The sequence below is a fragment of the Pseudophryne corroboree genome, chromosome 11 (assembly GCF_028390025.1).
Source record: "Pseudophryne corroboree isolate aPseCor3 chromosome 11, aPseCor3.hap2, whole genome shotgun sequence".
In the NCBI taxonomy this organism is placed as follows: domain Eukaryota; kingdom Metazoa; phylum Chordata; class Amphibia; order Anura; family Myobatrachidae; genus Pseudophryne; species Pseudophryne corroboree.
The window spans coordinates 77,880,014-77,897,858 of NC_086454.1; the positions used below are offsets into that span (position 1 = coordinate 77,880,014).

General features: G+C 49.2%; 1 protein-coding gene and 1 long non-coding RNA gene across 11 annotated transcripts in view; one reads left to right on the plus strand and one right to left on the minus strand.

The window, feature by feature from the left end:
- Positions 1-17,845, minus strand: part of DCDC1 (doublecortin domain containing 1) — a 962,215-nt gene that overhangs the window by 32,805 nt on the left and 911,565 nt on the right. For all 10 annotated transcript variants that reach the window (XM_063944440.1, XM_063944436.1, XM_063944437.1 and 7 more), the window contains 3 exons: positions 16,604-16,705; positions 3,949-4,085; positions 2,158-2,322 (listed from right to left, as the gene is read on the minus strand). In XM_063944440.1, the coding sequence (XP_063800510.1) occupies positions 2,158-2,322; positions 3,949-4,085; positions 16,604-16,705 (404 nt within the window). The remainder of the gene's footprint in view (positions 1-2,157; positions 2,323-3,948; positions 4,086-16,603; positions 16,706-17,845) is intronic.
- The window catches only part of LOC134968888 (uncharacterized), a 125,825-nt gene that overhangs the window by 21,863 nt on the left and 86,117 nt on the right, over positions 1-17,845 (plus strand). The gene's annotated exons all lie outside the window — the stretch shown is intronic.

Sequence of the window (17,845 nt, forward strand, 5' to 3'; positions counted from 1 at the left end):
CATTCGACTTTGCTTTAAAAAAAAAAAAAGCAATCCTGGAGTGGTTTAGCGTGCAGTGCAGTATATACAGGAGAGACCTGCATTATCGCTTGGTCCCTGTGTGCTTTACAGACTGACATACAGTCAAAGCAGCGTCAAAAGCCATTAAAAAAACCAACCTCTTAGAAATTGGATGTACAGTAGTGCAGATATACTGTATGCCTCACTATTACTACTTCCTATTATTACAATTATTTTTATTACTTTTATCATTAATAATAAAACTATAGGGTACCACAAAGGGTCTGCTGCACTGTACAGAGTAGCTCTATAGATAAAGTGGGGTGTAGTGTGGTATGCCGGCGGCCGGGCTCCCAGCGACCAGCATACCGGTGCCAGGAGCCCGGCCGCCGGCATACCAACAGCGTGGCGAGCGCAAATGAGCCCCTCGCGGCCACGCTATTTTATTCTCCCTCCAGGGGGGTCGTGGACCCCCAAGAGGAAGAAAAAATGTCGGTAAGCCGGCTGTCGGGATTCCGGCGCCGGTATACTGTGCGCCGGGATCACGACAGTCGGCATACTGAAGACCACCCGATAAAGTGCAATAATAACAGAATATAGAGTGCAAAACATCACAATACAGACAAACTATATCATTAACCAACAATTACGCCTATACAGTCATGGTATCAACAAAGTCCATACTGACTGGAACCTGTTGTACCTTTAATTTGATGAGTGCAGCAGGCAGGCCCAGGGCCACTGTAAGCATGTGGGAGGAGATACTGGGAAAAGTGAAGGAAGGAGGGAAGAGGGCCCTGCTCGTGAGAGCTTACAGTCTATATGAGGGACAGACAAGGGTGATTGTCTTTGGCAAAAATAAATCTGGTTTCAGAAGCTTTTCAGAGAGGAAGAGAGTCTAATAGGGGGATGGAGTGAGTTCCAGTGGTGGGGAGCAGCACAGGTGAAATCCTGGTAGTGGGCGTGGGGACTTTATAGGTGAGAGTGTCGAGTTTGAAAAGGCCTCTGTAGGGGAAGGGGAGCCTGGCAGGGTTGGGAAGTAGATGCAGAGAGTTTGGGGAAAAAACATGAGCCGCACAGCAGCATTAAAAGGAGGTTAGTGAATGGATGATGGTCTTTGTTGTCTCCAGAGTATGAAAGGGTCTAACCAGGAGCGGTTCTAGGCACGGGCAAGCAGGGAGGGCGCCCGGGGCTCTGCGGCCCACCAGCGCGCACCCGCCCGCAACCCACTCCCCGGCTGCAGCAGGCGCTGTGGGCTGTGTGGGGGCCCGCTGCAGCCGGCGCCACTGTCAAAAGCTAGAGGTCATAATTGACCTCTAGTGTCTGTGCGGCGCTGCTATGGGAGAGACGTCATGACATCTCTCCCACAGAGAGGAGCGGGCCAGAGACGGCCAGAGACGGAGGGCAGCGCAGCAGCGGTCGGGAAGAAGGAGCGGGGATTGTGTTGTTTTTTGTTTGTGTGTGTTTGTAAGCAGCGCTACAGGGGGCACAACAACAGGGGGTATAATTACTGGGGGCACAGCTACAGTGGACACAACTACAGGGGGCACAGTTACAAGGGGCACAGCTACAGGAGGTAAAGCTACTGGAGGCACAGCTACTGGGGGCACAACTACTGGGGGCACAGCTACTGGTGGGCAAATCTACTGGGGCACAGCTACTGGGGGCATAACTGGCCACGCCCCTTCCCTATGAAGCCACGGCCCTATTTTAGGGCGCGCACCAACTCTGTTTTACCCGTCGGGGGGGCAAAGGAAACTTTCACCCTGGGCGCCACAAGGTCTAGAACCGTCCCTGGGTCTAACCCTGGAGACATTATGAAGGTGACGCTGTAACAATGGGAGAGGGCCTGAAGGTGGGGTTTGAAGGAGAGGCCTAATAATGTGATGACTGTAGCTTTAGCCTACAACATGACTGCCTACTGTACATTGTGTGAGGCCAACAGGGGTACTGTAATGGAGTGATCAGTATGTACTGTATGCACTTGTTCATATTTTAAGACAATCTCTTGGACCCAGGCAGGAGCGTATATCTGCAATAGTCACTGTGGTGATAACGGCTACGCTTGCAACGGCTCTAACAGCTGTAATGTAGACTTATATAGAAATGTAGAGAGTTTTTGCTGAGAGAGCTAGACTAAAGGCAGACTCTTCTTACCTCCTCCAAGGATTTGCCCCAAGCATACACTGCATGATCTACGTTGCCCCCGTTGATGTAGGCCAATACCCGTTTCATTGCTGGAAAGTTGTAAAGTGCTTTCTTGCTGTTTGCAACCACAGGATATATCTTTGACTGGGGAACCTGCATATCGGACAGGTGCATCTAGGAGGGAAGCAGAAACTCTATTTGTGGTCCATACTTTTAATAAAGGAGAACTCCGAATATAAATCTACCAAGGGTTACATTCAGTAACCATTTTTACAAGGTCAGGAAACATAGGCCCTCATTCCGAGTTGATCGGTCGCAAGGCGAATTTAGCAGAGTTACACACGCTAAGCCGCCGCCTACTGGGAGTGAATCTTAGCTTCTTAAAATTGCGACCGATGTATTCGCAATATTGCGATTACTAACTACTTAGCAGTTTCAGAGTAGCTCCAGACTTACTCTGCCTGTGCGATCAGTTCAGTGCTTGTCGTTCCTGGTTGACGTCACAAACACACCCAGCGTTCGGCCAGGCACTCCCACCGTTTCTCCAGCCACTCCTGCGTTTTTTCCGGAAACGGTAGCGTTTTCAGCCACACGCCCCTAAAACGCCGTGTTTCCGCCCAGTAACACCCATTTCCTGTCAATCACATTACGATCGCCGGAGCGAAGAAAAAGCCGTGAGTAAAAATACTTTCTTCATAGTAAAGTTACTTGGCGCAGTCGCAGTGCGAACTTTGCGCATGCGTACTAAGCGGATTTTCACTGCGATGCGATGAAAAAGAACGAGCGAACAACTCGGAATGAGGGCCATAGTCCAAATGTATTATATCAGAATTCAGGGAATAAAGGGGTTCATTCCGAGTTGATCGCTAGCTGGTGTTGTTTGCTGCATAGCGATCAGTGTAAAAACCAGCTAATCTGCGCATGCGTATGCACCGCAATGCGCACGCACGTCGTACGGGTACAAAGTCCATTGTGGTTTTGCAATGGTTATAGCGACGACTCCAATCGCACAGCCGAACGCAAGGAGATTGACAGAAAGAGGGCGTTTATGGGTGTCAACTGACCGTTTTCTGGGAGTGTTTGTAAAACGCAGGCGTGGCCAGGCGTTTGCTGGGCGGGTATCTGACGTCATTACTGTGTCACTCGTCGCAGCAATCATCGTACAGGATAAGTAACTACAGGGCTGGTCTTGTTCTGCACAAAATGTGTTTGCAAGCGCTCGGCTGCACAGGCGTTCACCCTCCTGCAAAGCGAAAATACACTCCCCGGTGGGCGGCGACTATGCATTTGCACAGCTGCTAAAAACTGCTAGTGAGCGATCAACTCGGAATGACCCCCAAAACCCAGTACCAGATGTCCTGACTTGTGGATTGTGTTGTGGGGCAGACTCCAGCTGAGCACCCCCTGTGGACTATTATTTAATACCGGTGGGTACACGGTACACCTATAGTTTTGTTTATTCTGCACTTTCGCCTACATCCTGAGCTGTTTTGTTATGTCTTCAAATTATTGGTATTATTTATTCATCACAACTAATTTATCTGGACTACATACTAATTACCGGTGGCCGGGATGCCGGCAATCAAGATACCGGCTAGCCGTAGGGCACAGTGGCCCGCCGCACTCACCACAGGTTTTATTCTCCCTCTACGGGTGTCGCGGACACGCACAGACGGAGAATAGCCTGGCGGCAGCATTTCCCCATCTGTCGGGATTCCGGCGTCGGCACTGTGACCGCCAGGATCCCGACTGATTGGCGGTCTCCTGATTACCTCCCATTTATCTAAAGAGACCAGTCACCTCCACGCTCTCGATTTCTTCTCGCAACTTCAGTTCTTCATTGGTGACCTCAGTCCATCCCCCTTCTACTAGCACCGGCTGTGCAGGACTCCTGGTGGGGACCATGCTGGGAGGAGCCAGAGATTTTACACGGCGACCTGACCGGCAGGACATACAGGAGAGGAAAAGGTGAACGTAACATCTTACATTTATATACAGTATGCAGAGGATTGTCCCATTACATCGCCCCCTTGTCAGATAAATACACTGCACATTTCACCCTAAAAGTAGACGTCTACATTCAGTTGTGTAATAGGAATTGTGTATGTTGCCACTCAATATATGTATGTGCTTTTTTCCTATGTGTTTCTACATTAAACAGATGGCAGCACAAGTCTCTAACCATGTTATCCAATAGGAGTATAAATGTGCTCCCAGCATGCATTGTGCTTCATCAGCTCAACCTGCCTAGTGGCCGGAGAATGATGATGATGTTTCTGATGACTACACAATATGCCACGTCATAGTTATAGACACGTGAGAATTGAGAATTCAGTCACGGGTCTCTTGTGTACAATCACTGGGCCTGATTCAGATGTGCATGGATATGCTGGCGATGCACAGATATGGTAATGCACCAGGAGGCGTCTCCTGCATGCATGTGTGATCCACTGCAGCATCGATCACCTGTGACACAAGCGGCTGGCTGAGTGATCATGAGGTCACGCAAGCAGGCTGCCGCAGCTCAGTCACTGTAGCCAGGAATTCTCCATCGGAAGACACAGATCCTGGCCTCTGCACTTACCCGAAAACGGAGGGGACACGTCTCCATGTTAGCAGCCGCTGCAGCAGGTGACACGCGTCCCGGCCGTTGCCTGGGAGCCGGGATGCCGTGTCTCCCGCTGATCCCCTCCCGGCGCCTAGCAACAGGCTGATGCCGGGCACTGGGAGCCTGTGGACTCCTAGCAACAGGGATGCCGGAGGCAGACGGCGTACCCCGTTGCTTAGGGTGTAATATACGTGCAGCTGGGCAGCTGCATAGAGTTTTGTTAATTAGGCTACAGGATTCTGATTGGTGCAAGCACCATTTATATTCCCTCCCTGGTCACTCCCAAATCGCTGGTGATAGTTCCTGCTCTAAGTGAGAACCTGTCAGCCTGTGAAACACCCGTGATTCTGAGACCCCGTCTGACTGATTTCCTGATCAGATCCAGCTAGACTTGTGTTCAGGTTTTGTATGGAACTCCACACAGATTCTTGCCTTTGCATTTATTCATTATTTATACCATTCTGTACGTTGGGCCTAATTCTGAGTTGATCGCAGCAGCAAATTTGTTAGCAGTTGGGCAAAACCATGTGCACTGCAGGGGGGGCAGATATAACATGTGCAGAGAGAGTTATATTTGGGTGGGGTGTGTTCAAACTGAAATCTAAATTGCAGTGTAAAAATAAAGCAGCCAGTATTTACCCTGCACAGAAACGAAATAACCCACCCAAATCTAACTCTCTCTGCACATGTTATATCTGCCCCCCCCCCCCCGCAGTGCACATGGTTTTGCCCAATTGCTAACAAACTTGCTGCTGCGATCAACTCAGAATTACCCCCATTGTTGCATGTATATACATTCTTGTTGCTAATAACACCCTGTGTATTGTTGCATGTACATATTGATTGTGTTCAGATTATATTCCAACCTGTGCATTGTTACACTCATGTGCATTGGGTTATTTTTCTCTGCCTGGGTGTAGTGCAGTAGTATCTAGGTGGTGTTCAGTGAAACATCTCACCATACTGCAATTTACTCTTGCCCAGCCTCCAATAGTCGCCTTGTCCATACATAAAACCTGGGGGCATCTGAGTACGGGGTGTGTGGTACCCTGCCACTGGGGTACCCCTGATTTAATTATTTGGGCCACCACAGATGCCAGAGCAGCCTAAGGAGGCTCCCTTCGTGGGGAGACTGCGGGGATCAATCTCCCTATCCCGGTTGCTAGGCAACCACAGCACCAGGGAGAAGAACCAGTGAGGCATTAGGACCCAGGACCTGTGGGAAAGGTCCGTGCCACACGGGAAGCCTGTCCCCGCTTGGATTGGCTGAGCAGCGCGCGGGAAGAGAGAGGAGGACCCGGAATAAAAGAGAAAGCGGGCTGGCGCGAAGAGGAGACGGGCGGACCCTGACCGGAAGTGGCCGCAGAGAGGGAGGCCCCGGCCGCAGCAGCGTGCAAGGAGCAACACGGAGGAGACCCGCCAGCCTCAGCCGGGACCCGAGAGGCATGCTGCTGAGTGGGTGCACAAGCCAGCCGCTGACGCCAGCCGAAACCCGCTGATCACTCCCCTGCCTACTAGCCGCTGGGAGGAGAGACCGCCAGCCGCTGACACCAGCCGGGACCCGCTAACCATCCACCCCGCCTGTCAGCTCTGAAGGGAGAGGAGCCGCCAGCAGCAGCACGGAACGGGAAGCCCACTCCAGCGCCCTGTGCTACCACACACCGCCTTTCGCAGTGGCAGGAGACGGGGGCCAAGCGTACAGCGCTGAAGGGAAGTCCAGCACTGCTAACCACTGCAGCGCCACCAGTCTCGAGCCACCTACCGCTGCCAGTCCATCTGACCAAGGGTAAGCCCCAAAAACACTGCATGCTGCAGATTGCAGGACACTCGGCCCCACGTTTCACTACCTCAGCCGATACCAGCCCACCGCTGACATTGTGTGCACCCCCTACCAAAATAACTGCACATACTGGGCTCCATAGAGCATTGTTGCACCCGTTGTTTGCCACCAGAGCTTCCCTGTGGCTGTGTTGTAAAGCCATACCTGAGTCCCCAATCATAACCAGCTGCACCTATTCCAGTCACGTTACGCAGCTACACAAGGGAACTGGGATACCCACTAAGCTGCCTGAATTATTTGCACCCTGAGCGGGTTTATTGACCTCACTGACTGCCCTTTTGAGTTATCACTGGTGATTGTCCACTAGATGTCTCACTTAGCAATATACCTACTGCCAGCCGTGAGTGGGACTTGCTAAGCCGGACTTTGGGGGGGAAGTAATCCAAGGGTTGACCTACACTCATTGTGAGTTTTGTATATACTCACTTATGGACTTCTCCGGATTGTGTATTACATTGTAGATTTCTGTTATCTGAGTTCATATCGTCACCTAGTGGCACGTTAGTATACTATTTGAATGTCCCTGAATCCTGTTAGGCAAATAATATGTGACAGCATTTACGCTTACCATGTGAATGATATGTGATGACACTTATGTTGATTATGCAAATGTTATGCGATGTGCCGCAGTGTACCCTCCGAAGTGCAATTGACTCGCTAGCCGACATGCGAGGTCATTAAAAGGTGGTTGTCCTTTTGGCTAAATAAACGTGTTGTCACCACCCATTTGCCGTTCCTTTATCAGTGGGGTCCTCCGTGGGGTGATCATTCTTCTGTCACAGGCACGAGAAGAAGAAGTCGGGAGAAGTCTTAGAACCGCAGGCGTCGATTGAAGAAAGCAGGTACGATTGCACTCTCTCACACAGGGGTACTATTACACGAGTGGACCTAGCATTGAAGGAGGCTAAAAGACTGCTGGGCAAGGGTAATTGCGTCAGCGTCACCAAGAACCACCAGGTAGCCCATAGCTCACTGTAGTCCACGTGACACTCCATTTTGGGAAACTGCTGCCTTCACCACCCCCAAATGGCTGCAGCCTGTCAATCACTTGCTGTCTGCAGCCGTAGTGCACCCAACGACGCAGGTCCTGTACTCCACATGCAAAATATGGGTCAGGCGCATGTGTAAAGTACTGAATCAGGGCCCTCATTCCGAGTTGATCGGTCGCAAGGCGAATTTAGCAGAGTTACACACGCTAAGCCGCCGCCTACTGGGAGTGAATCTTAGCTTCTTAAAATTGCGACCGATGTATTCGCAATATTGCGATTACTAACTACTTAGCAGTTTCAGAGTAGCTCCAGACTTACTCTGCCTGTGCGATCAGTTCAGTGCTTGTCGTTCCTGTTTGACGTCACAAACACACCCAGCGTTCGCCCAGGCACTCCCACCGTTTCTCCGGCCACTCCTGCGTTTTTTCCGGAAACGGTAGCGTTTTCAGCCACACGCCCCTGAAACGCCGTGTTTCCGCCCAGTAACACCCATTTCCTGTCAATCACATTACGATCGCCGGAGCGATGAAAAAGCCGTGAGTAAAATTACTTTCTACATAGCAAAGTTACTTGGCGCAGTCGCAGTGCGAACATTGCGCATGCGTACTAAGCGGATTTTCATTGCGATGCGATGAAAAATACCGAGCGAACAACTCGGAATGAGGGCCAAGGGTCCAATGTGCGCTACCTAGAAGCACTGTGACATACTGAAATCAAATATATCAATGTTATACACACACACACACACACACACACACACACACACACACACCTATCTATCTATCTATCTATCTATCTAATAATTACTCTTTAAATTATATATTACATATATTTTTATATATATATTATAAACTTATATTACAGTACCTGAACCCCTTATTTCCTTTAAATCCATAATAATTGAAATAAACGATATTCTGATAAATATGTTTTGTGTGTTGTAACTTAAACTTGTTTGAACATTAGTTATAAACCTTAACAGATAAAAATAAATCTTCTGACTGAACGAAGCACCAATTGTGAGAAACTGTTGTGAAGAACATTTATAATACTAGTATATAATGTAACAGCGCCACCCAGTGGCCATGTATGGTAAATAACACAATCACATTTTCTTTTATGAAATTCAAAACACAAGCACAGTAAATGTCTATGGCCCTCATTCCGAGTTGTTAGCTCGCTAGCTGCTTTTAGCAGCATTGCACACGCTAGGCCGCCGCCCTCTGGGAGTGTATCTTAGCATTGCAGAATTGCGAACGAAAGATTAGCAGAATTGCGAATAAATAATTCTTAGCAGTTTCTGAGTAGCTCGAGACTTACTCCTACACTGCGATCAGCTCAGCCCGTTTCGTTCCTGGTTTGACGTCACAAACACGCCCTGCGTTCGGCCAGCCACTCCCCCGTTTCTCCAGACACTCCCGCGTTTTTCCCTGACACGCCTGCGTTTTTTAGCCAACGCCGGGAAAATGCTGAGTTGCCGCCCAGGAACGCCCCTGTCCTGTCAATCATTTACCGAACACCAGTGCGACTGAAAAGCGCCGCAGATGCTACAGCAAAACAGCTAAGTTTTGTGTAAAATAACTAAGCGCATGCGCTCTGCGTACCATGTGCATGCGCAGTTAGCGACTAATCGCAGTATAGCGAAAATCGGCAACAAGCGAACAACTCAGAATGACCCCCTATGAGCGCAGAGGCACCTACATCTCCGCATCAGGCATAGCAGTCAGCACAGCCACACCACGCCTTATTACAGGAGTTTTGGATGTGCTCCTGTAGTAGCGTTGTACACAGCCTTTTGCAGGTGAGGATGGACATGCGCACTCACAAATATACATCCTTCTCCCCTCAGAACCGTTCTGTGATGACTGTTCTATTTACAATTACGCCAGAGAAAACATAAATTAAATGGTGCACATCCACATGGATAATGCACAAAACAAAAAGTCAGTTTGACTGACATTGCTCAAGGGTGCAAATCTGCAATTACACCACCTAATTCAGCGCTTTCCACCAATGTACAGATATCCACAGATGTATCGGTGAAGTGTGGGGTAAGACAGACTGACCCACTTGTTATTATCATCCTATTGTCCCCATCAGCAGTCATTGATGGCTGGTTCTTTATTTCTCCCGATTTTATCTCTCTCCGAGCTATGGGACTTTCAGTTAAGCAGCTAAACACAGTAGTCCCTCTGATATTTAGTGAAACTCGTGTCTATAACGTCCAGCTGTCCATCACATACTCATCAGATAGGGCTGACACATCTGTAACACTATCCTGCGTCTAGGCTGCTCTGTAAGGCAAGTGTAGCATACTGTAGGTGAGCCCCAATGCTTTACACAGTGGTGCCCACATACATCTATCCCCAGATCCTACCTAATAGCCCAGTGTAGTGCGCCACAAACTCTGCAACATAACCGGGCCATGCATTCTATAAAATATGCGCCTTTATCTGCGCCAAAATGTCCCAATTTCTTTGCAACAAAAAATAAGATTTTACTCACCGGTAAATCTATTTCTCGTAGTCCGTAGTGGATGCTGGGAACTCCGTAAGGACCATGGGGAATAGCGGCTCCGCAGGAGACTGGGCACATCTAAGAAAGATTTAGGACTACCTGGTGTGCACTGGCTCCTCCCACTATGACCCTCCTCCAGACTTCAGTTAGGATACTGTGCCCGGAAGAGCTGACACAATAGGGAAGGATTTTGAATCCCGGATAAGACTCATACCAGCCACACCAATCACACCGTATAACTCGTGATACAATACCCAGTTAACAGTATGAACTATAACTGAGCCTCTCAACAGATGGCTCATAACAATAACCCTTTAGTTAGGCAATAACTATATACAAGTATTGCAGACAATCCGCACTTGGGATGGGCGCCCAGCATCCACTACGGACTACGAGAATTAGATTTATCGGTGAGTAAAATCTTATTTTCTCTGACGTCCTAGTGGATGCTGGGAACTCCGTAAGGACCATGGGGATTATACCAAAGCTCCCAAACGGGCGGGAGAGTGCGGATGACTCTGCAGCACCGAATGAGAGAACTCAAGGTCCTCCTCAGCCAGGGTATCAAATTGTAGTAATTTTGCAAACGTGTTTGCCCCTGACCAAGTAGCTGCTCGGCAAGGTTGTAAAGCCGAGACCCCTCGGGCAGCTGCCCAAGAAGAGCCCACCTTCCTTGTGGAATGGGCTTTTACTGATTTAGAATGCGGCAGTCCAGCCGCAGAATGCGCCAGCTGAATTTTGCTACAAATCCAGCGAGCATTAGTCTGCTTAGAAGCAGGAGCACCCATCTTGTTGGGTGCATACAGGATAAATAGCGAGTCAGTTTTCCTGACTCCAGCCGTCCTGGAAACATAAATTTTCAAGGCCCTGACTACGTCCAGTAACTTGGAAGCCTCCAAGTCCCTAGTAGCCGCAGGCACTACAATAGGTTGGTTCAAGTGAAAAGCTGATACCACCTTAGGGAGAAACTGAGGACGAGTCCTCAATTCTGCCCTATCCATATGGAAAATCAGATAAGGGCTTTTACATGACAAAGCCGCCAATTCTGATACACGCCTGGCCGAAGCCAAGGCCAATAACATGACCACTTTCCACGTGAGATATTTTAGAACCACGATTTTTAGTGGCTCACACCAATGTGATTTTAGGAAACTCAACACCCCGTTGAGATCCCAAGGTGCCACTGGGGGCACAAAAGGGGGCTGAATATGCAGCACTCCTTTTACAAATGTCTGAACTTCAGGTAGTGAAGCTAGTTCTTTCTGGAAGAAAATCGACAGAACCGAGATCTGTACCTTAATGGAGCCTAATTTCAGGCCCATAGTCACTCCTGCCTGTAGGAAGTGCAGAAATCGACCCAGTTGAAATTCCTCTGTTGGGGCCTTTCTGGCCTCACACCATGCAACATATTTCCGCCATATGCGGTGATAATGCTTTGCCGTAACATCTTTCCTTGCTTTAATCAGCGTAGGAATGACTTCCTCCGGAATGCCCTTTTCCTTTAGGATCCGGCGTTCAACCGCCCTGCCGTCAAACGCAGCCGCGGTAAGTCTTGGAACAGACAGGGCCCCTGCTGCAGCAGGTCCTGTCTGAGTGGCAGAGGCCATGGGTCCTCTGAGATCATCTCTTGAAGTTCCGGGTACCACGCTCGTCTTGGCCAATCCGGAACCACGAGTATTGTTCTTACTCCTCGTTTTCTTATTATTTTCAGTACCTTTGGTATGAGAGGCAGAGGAGGGAACACATAAACTGACTGGTACACCCACGGTGTCACTAGAGCGTCCACAGCTATCGCCTGAGGGTCCCTTGACCTGGCGCAATATCTCTCTAGTTTTTTGTTTATGCGGGACGCCATCATGTCCACCTGTGGCCGTTCCCAACGATTTACAATCAGTGTGAAGACTTCTGGATGAAGTCCCCACTCTCCCGGGTGGAGGTCGTGCCTGCTGAGAAAGTCTGCTTCCCAGTTGTCCACTCCCGGAATGAACACTGCTGACAGTGCTAGTACGTGATTTTCCGCCCATCGGAGAATCCTTGTGGCTTCTGCCATCGCCATCCTGTTTCTTGTGCCGCCCTGTCGGTTTACATGGGCGACTGCCGTGATGTTGTCTGATTGGATCAGTACCGGCTGGTTTTGAAGCAGAGGCCTTGCCTGACTCAGGGCATTGTAAATGGCCCTCAGTTCCAGAATATTTATGTATAGGGAAGTCTCCTGACTTGACCAAAGTCCCTGGAAGTTTCTTCCCTGTGTGACTGCCCCCCCAGCCTCAAAGGCTGGCATCCATGGACACCAGGACCCAGTCCTGTATGCCGAACCTGCGGCCCTCTTGAAGATGGACACTCTGCAGCCACCACAGTAGAGATACCCTGGTCCTTGGAGACAGGGTTATCAGCCGATGCATCTGAAGATGCGATCCGGACCACTTGTCCAACAGGTCCCAGTGAAAAGTTCTTGCATGGAACCTGCCGAATGGGATTGCTTCGTAGGAAGCTACCATTTTTCCCAGGACTCGCGTGCAATGATGCACCGATACCTGTTTCGGCTTCAGGAGGTCTCTGACTAGAGATGACAGCTCCTTGGCTTTCTCCTCCGGGAGAAACACTATTTTCTGGTCTGTGTCCAGAACCATCCCCAGGAACAGTAGACGTGTCGTAGGAACCAGCTGTGACTTTGGACTGTTTAGAATCCAACCGTGCTGTTGTAGCACTTTCCGAGATAGTGCTACCCCGACTAACAACTGCTCCTTGGACCTCGCCTTTATAAGGAGATTGTCCAAGTACGGGATAATTAAAACTCCCTTTTTTCGACGGAGTATCAATATTTCGGCCATTACCTTTGTAAACACCCTCGGTGCCATGTACAGTCCAAACGGCAGTGTCTGGACTTGGTAATGGCAATCCTGTACCACAAATCTGAGGTACTCCTGGTGAGGATGGTAAATGGGGACATGCAGGTAAACATCCTTGATGTCCAGGGATACCATGTAATTCCCCTCGTCCAGGCTTGTAATAACCGCCCTGAGCGATTTCATCTTGAACTTGAATTTTTTTATGTATGTGTTCAAGGATTTTAAATATAAAATGGGTCACACCGAACCGTGCGGTTTCGGTACCCCAAACAGTGTGGAATAGTAACCCCGTCCTTGTTGAAGTAGGGGCACCTTGACTATCACCTGCTGGGAATACAGCTTGTGAATTGCCTCTAGCACAGCCTCCCTGCCTGAGGGAGTTGTCGGCAAGGCAGATTTGAGGAAACGGCGGGGGGGAGACATCTCGAATTCCAGCTTGTACCCCTGAAATACTACTTGAAGGAAACAGGGATCCACCTGTGAGCGAGCCCACTGATCGCTGAAATTTTTGAGGTGGCCCCCCACCATACCTGGCTACGCCTGTGGAGCCCCCGCGTCATGCGGTGGACTCAGAGGAAGCGGGAGAAGGATTTTGATTCTGGGAACTGGCTGACTGGTGCAGCTTTTTCCCTCTTCCCTTGTCTCTATGCAGAAAGGAAGTACCTTTGACCCGCTTGCTTTTCTGAAGCCGAAAGGACTGTACCTGATAATACAGTGCTTTCTTAGTCTGTGAGGAAAACTGAGGTAAAAAATTTTCTTCCCAGCTGTTGCTGTGGATACGAGGTCCCAGAGACCATCCCCAAATAATTCCTCGCCCTTATAAGGCAGAATCTCTATGCGCCTTTTAAAGTCAGCATCACCTGTCCAGTGACAGGTCTCTAATACCCTCCTGACAGAATGGACATTACATTAATTTTGGATGCCAGCCGGCAAAATATCCCTCTGTGCATCCCTCATATATAAGACGACGTCTTTAATATGTTCTTATGTTAGCAAACTAGTATGTTTGACAGGGTCACCGACCACGCTGCAGCAGCACGATCTGCAGGTCTCAGTCTAGTACCTGAGTGTGTAAATACAGACTTCAGGATAGCATCCTGCTTTTTATCAACAGGTCCCTTCAAAGTGGCCGTATCCTAAGACGGCAGTGCCACCTTTTTTGACAACCGTGTGAGCGCCTTATCCACCCTAGGGGATATCTCCCAGCGTAACTTATCCTCTGGCGGGAAAGGGTACGCCATCAGTAACTTTTTAGAAATTACCAGTTTCTTATCGGGGGAACCCACGCTTTTTCACATACTTCATTCACTCATCTGATGGGGGAACAAAACACTGCCTGCTTTTTCTCCCCAAACATAAAACCCATTTTTAGAGGTACTTGGGTTAATGTCAGAAATGTGTAACACATTTTTTATTGCCGGGATCAAGTCACGGATTTTCCTAGTGGATTGTGTATATGTCTCAACCTTGTCGACACTGGAGTCAGACTCCGTGTCGACATCTGTGTCTGCCATCTGAGGGAGCGGGCGTTTTGATGGCCTTTGAGACGCGTGGGCAGGCGCGGGCTGAGAAGCCGTCTGTCCCACAGCTGTTACGTCATCCAGCCTTTTATGTAAGGAGTTGACACTGTCGGTTAATACCTTCCACCTATCCATCCACTCTGGTGTCGGCCCCACAGGGGGTGACATCACATTTATCGGCATCTGGTCCGTCACCACATAAACCTCCTCATCAAAAATGTCGACACAGCCGTACCGACACACCGCACACACACAGGGAATGCTCTGACTGAGGACAGGACCCCACAAAGCCCTTTGGGGAGACAGAGAGAGAGTATGCCAGCACACACCAGAGCGCTATATAATGTGGGGATTAACACTATAACTGAGTGAATTTTCCCCAATAGCTGCTTGTATACATATATTGCGCCTAAATTTAGTGCCCCCCCTCTCTTTTTAACCCTTTGAGCCTGAAAACTACAGGGGAGAGCCTGGGGAGCTTTCTTCCAGCTGCACTGTGAAGAGAAAATGGCGCCAGTGTGCTGAGGGAGATAGCTCCGCCCCTTTTTCGCAGACTTTTCTCCCGCTTTTTTATGGAATCTGGCAGGGGTATTTATCACATATATAGCCTCTGGGGCTATATATTGTGATATATTTGCCAGCCAAGGTGTTTTTATTGCTTCTCAGGGCGCCCCCCCCCCCAGCGCCCTGCACCCTCAGTGACCGGAGTGTGAAGTGTGTATGAGGAGCAATGGCGCACAGCTGCAGTGCTGTGCGCTACCTTGGTGAAGACTGATGTCTTCTGCCGCCGATTTTCCGGACTCTTCTTGCTTCTGGCTCTGTAAGGGGGCCGGCGGCGCGGCTCCGGGACCGAACATCAATGGCCGGTTCCATGCGGTCGATCCCTCTGGAGCTAATGGTGTCCAGTAGCCTAAGAAGCCCAATCTACCACCAGTTAGGTAGGTTCGCTTCTTCTCCCCTTAGTCCCTCGATGCAGTGAGCCTGTTGCCAGCAGGTCTCACTGTAAAATAAAAAACCTAAACTATACTTTCTTTCTAGGAGCTCAGGAGAGCCCCTAGTGTGCATCCAGCTCGAGCCGGGCACAGAAATCTAACTGAGGTCTGGAGGAGGGGCATAGAGGGAGGAGCCAGTGCACACCAGGTAGTCCTAAATCTTTCTTAGATGTGCCCAGTCTCCTGCGGAGCCGCTATTCCCCATGGTCCTTACGGAGTTCCCAGCATCCACTAGGACGTCAGAGAAATAATAATAAACCTAAGTACTTAGGTTGTGATTCAGATCTGATCTCTGGGCTGCTAATTTTGCTGTCCTGCATTCAGATAGTCGCCAACTACAGGGGGAGTTATTTTCGCCGTGCAAGTGTGCGCTGCTATGTGTATGCCGAGCTGCTAAAATCCACTTTGTGCAGTCTCTGCGCAGCCCAGGACTTAATACTTCAGTGCGACCACATCAGGCTGGTCGTGGCTGGAGCTGACGTCAGACACCCTCCCTGCAAACACTTGGGAACGCCAGCGTTTTTCCGGACACTCCCAGTACCACCCACAAATGGCTTCCTCCTGTCAGTCACCTTGGTGAACGCCCGAGCAATTGGATTTTTCGCACCATCCCGTCACTGACCAGCGATGCCCTTTATTGCTCTCCGACCTGCGTGCGTATTGTGGTGCATACTCATGTGCAGTCAGAACCTGATCGCCCGCTGTGCGAAAACGCACAGCAGCAATCAGATCTGAATCACCCCCTTAGCACACTAAAAGCGAACAAAGAGCAAAAGTCAGGACCAAGTGCATAATATGGATAAAAGGGCAAAAATATATACTATAAGCAAAATTCAGGACAAAGCAACAAGCACGGGAATCGTTACCTGCGGCGGAGCATCTAAATCACACCAGGTGTCTAGCAACATGTGGCGCATATAGGATAGGTGTATGGGAACACGTGTACATCTCTCATGTTGTTCCACATCATCTCTATTTAGTACAGAACAGTGTGTGCTACATACACATGAATCCCCCCCAGTCCATATACTCAGATTACCTATTACTCCCTTACATTCATGTCTGGGCTGGTATATACACCTATGCCCCCTGTAACGTGTGTGCCCCACGATCGCTATATAAATATGTCCTGAAGATTACCTTGTAATTGTCTGATTTTGTGTTTCATCAGATTGCGGCCGGACAGAATATTCCTCTTCTGTAACCAGCGCATCTTCTTCTGCTTCTCTGATCTCTCCATAGCTGTAACAAGGACACAGAGTATACAGCCTGAGTGTGTTACATTGTGAGAGGTTCTTGTGTACATTACATTCATTTCCTATAGACTTGCTGCAACCTTTTTCTGTGGAAACACCTAGTTTAAGAGGCTCATTTAACAAAGTATATTTGTGGCTATATCTCTGGAAAAAAAATATTTTCGGGGGTTAGCTGCAGATATAAGGAATCTCCTGAATGTATATAGAAGGAACCGCATACCAATACCTGCTGCGATCCCTCCACTGTTGCACTCAGCCGCATCCCCCATAGATTTCTATGGGAAATGCAATGCTGCCAAATTGACCTATATCCTGAATGCAAAGCATTCCCGATATTGGTCCCTAGGGCTTCCGCAACCTGAATATGGCAGTAGTCCATTGTAACCTATGGGCTACTCACCGCACCCCTGGGAACTCTCCCCGGAAAAGGCCCCTGTGCAGTGACCGCACATGCATAGACCCCCTCCCTGCAGCCGTCTGAGCATATCACAAGGATGGGCTCCTTTTGGAGCCCCTGTCCCTGCAGGCGCTGGATGTTGCATCCAGATGAAAAGATTGCATATTGCAATGTGATCCTGGGCGATTAGATGCAGCCCAGATCACATTCAATATGCGATCAATGATAAATGGGCCACTATGAGGGGGAATTCAAATGTTTGAAAAGTCAGTTGGGTGTCTGCTTTTTCCTATCTCATAGACAGGAAAAAAACAGACACCCAATCGACTTTTCAAACATTTGAATTTCCCCCCGTAGTGTGGTACCTCACACTGCAATCTGGTCACACACATGCCCGCACACACAGACGAGGCTGCTGCAAATTATTATAAGTGTGTAAATCATAAGAATATTAGAACTTCTAAGGTACTAGACTGAATGATTTACAGATCTCTGCGGTGACTGCTAATAGTTTTATACCTAGAACTACATAGATTCTCATAAGAAGTGCTGACATCAGAACATAGGTGTATCTATCGTGGGTGCAGGGTGTGTGGAAAACATGGGCCCCTGGGTACAGGGGGGACCCATACCGCACACCCTTAACTTTCCATGGGCGCTGCAGGTATCACCGGGAACTTAGTGCAAGTTCCATGTTTCTGGAGATCAGGGGATATATTCTTCTCACTG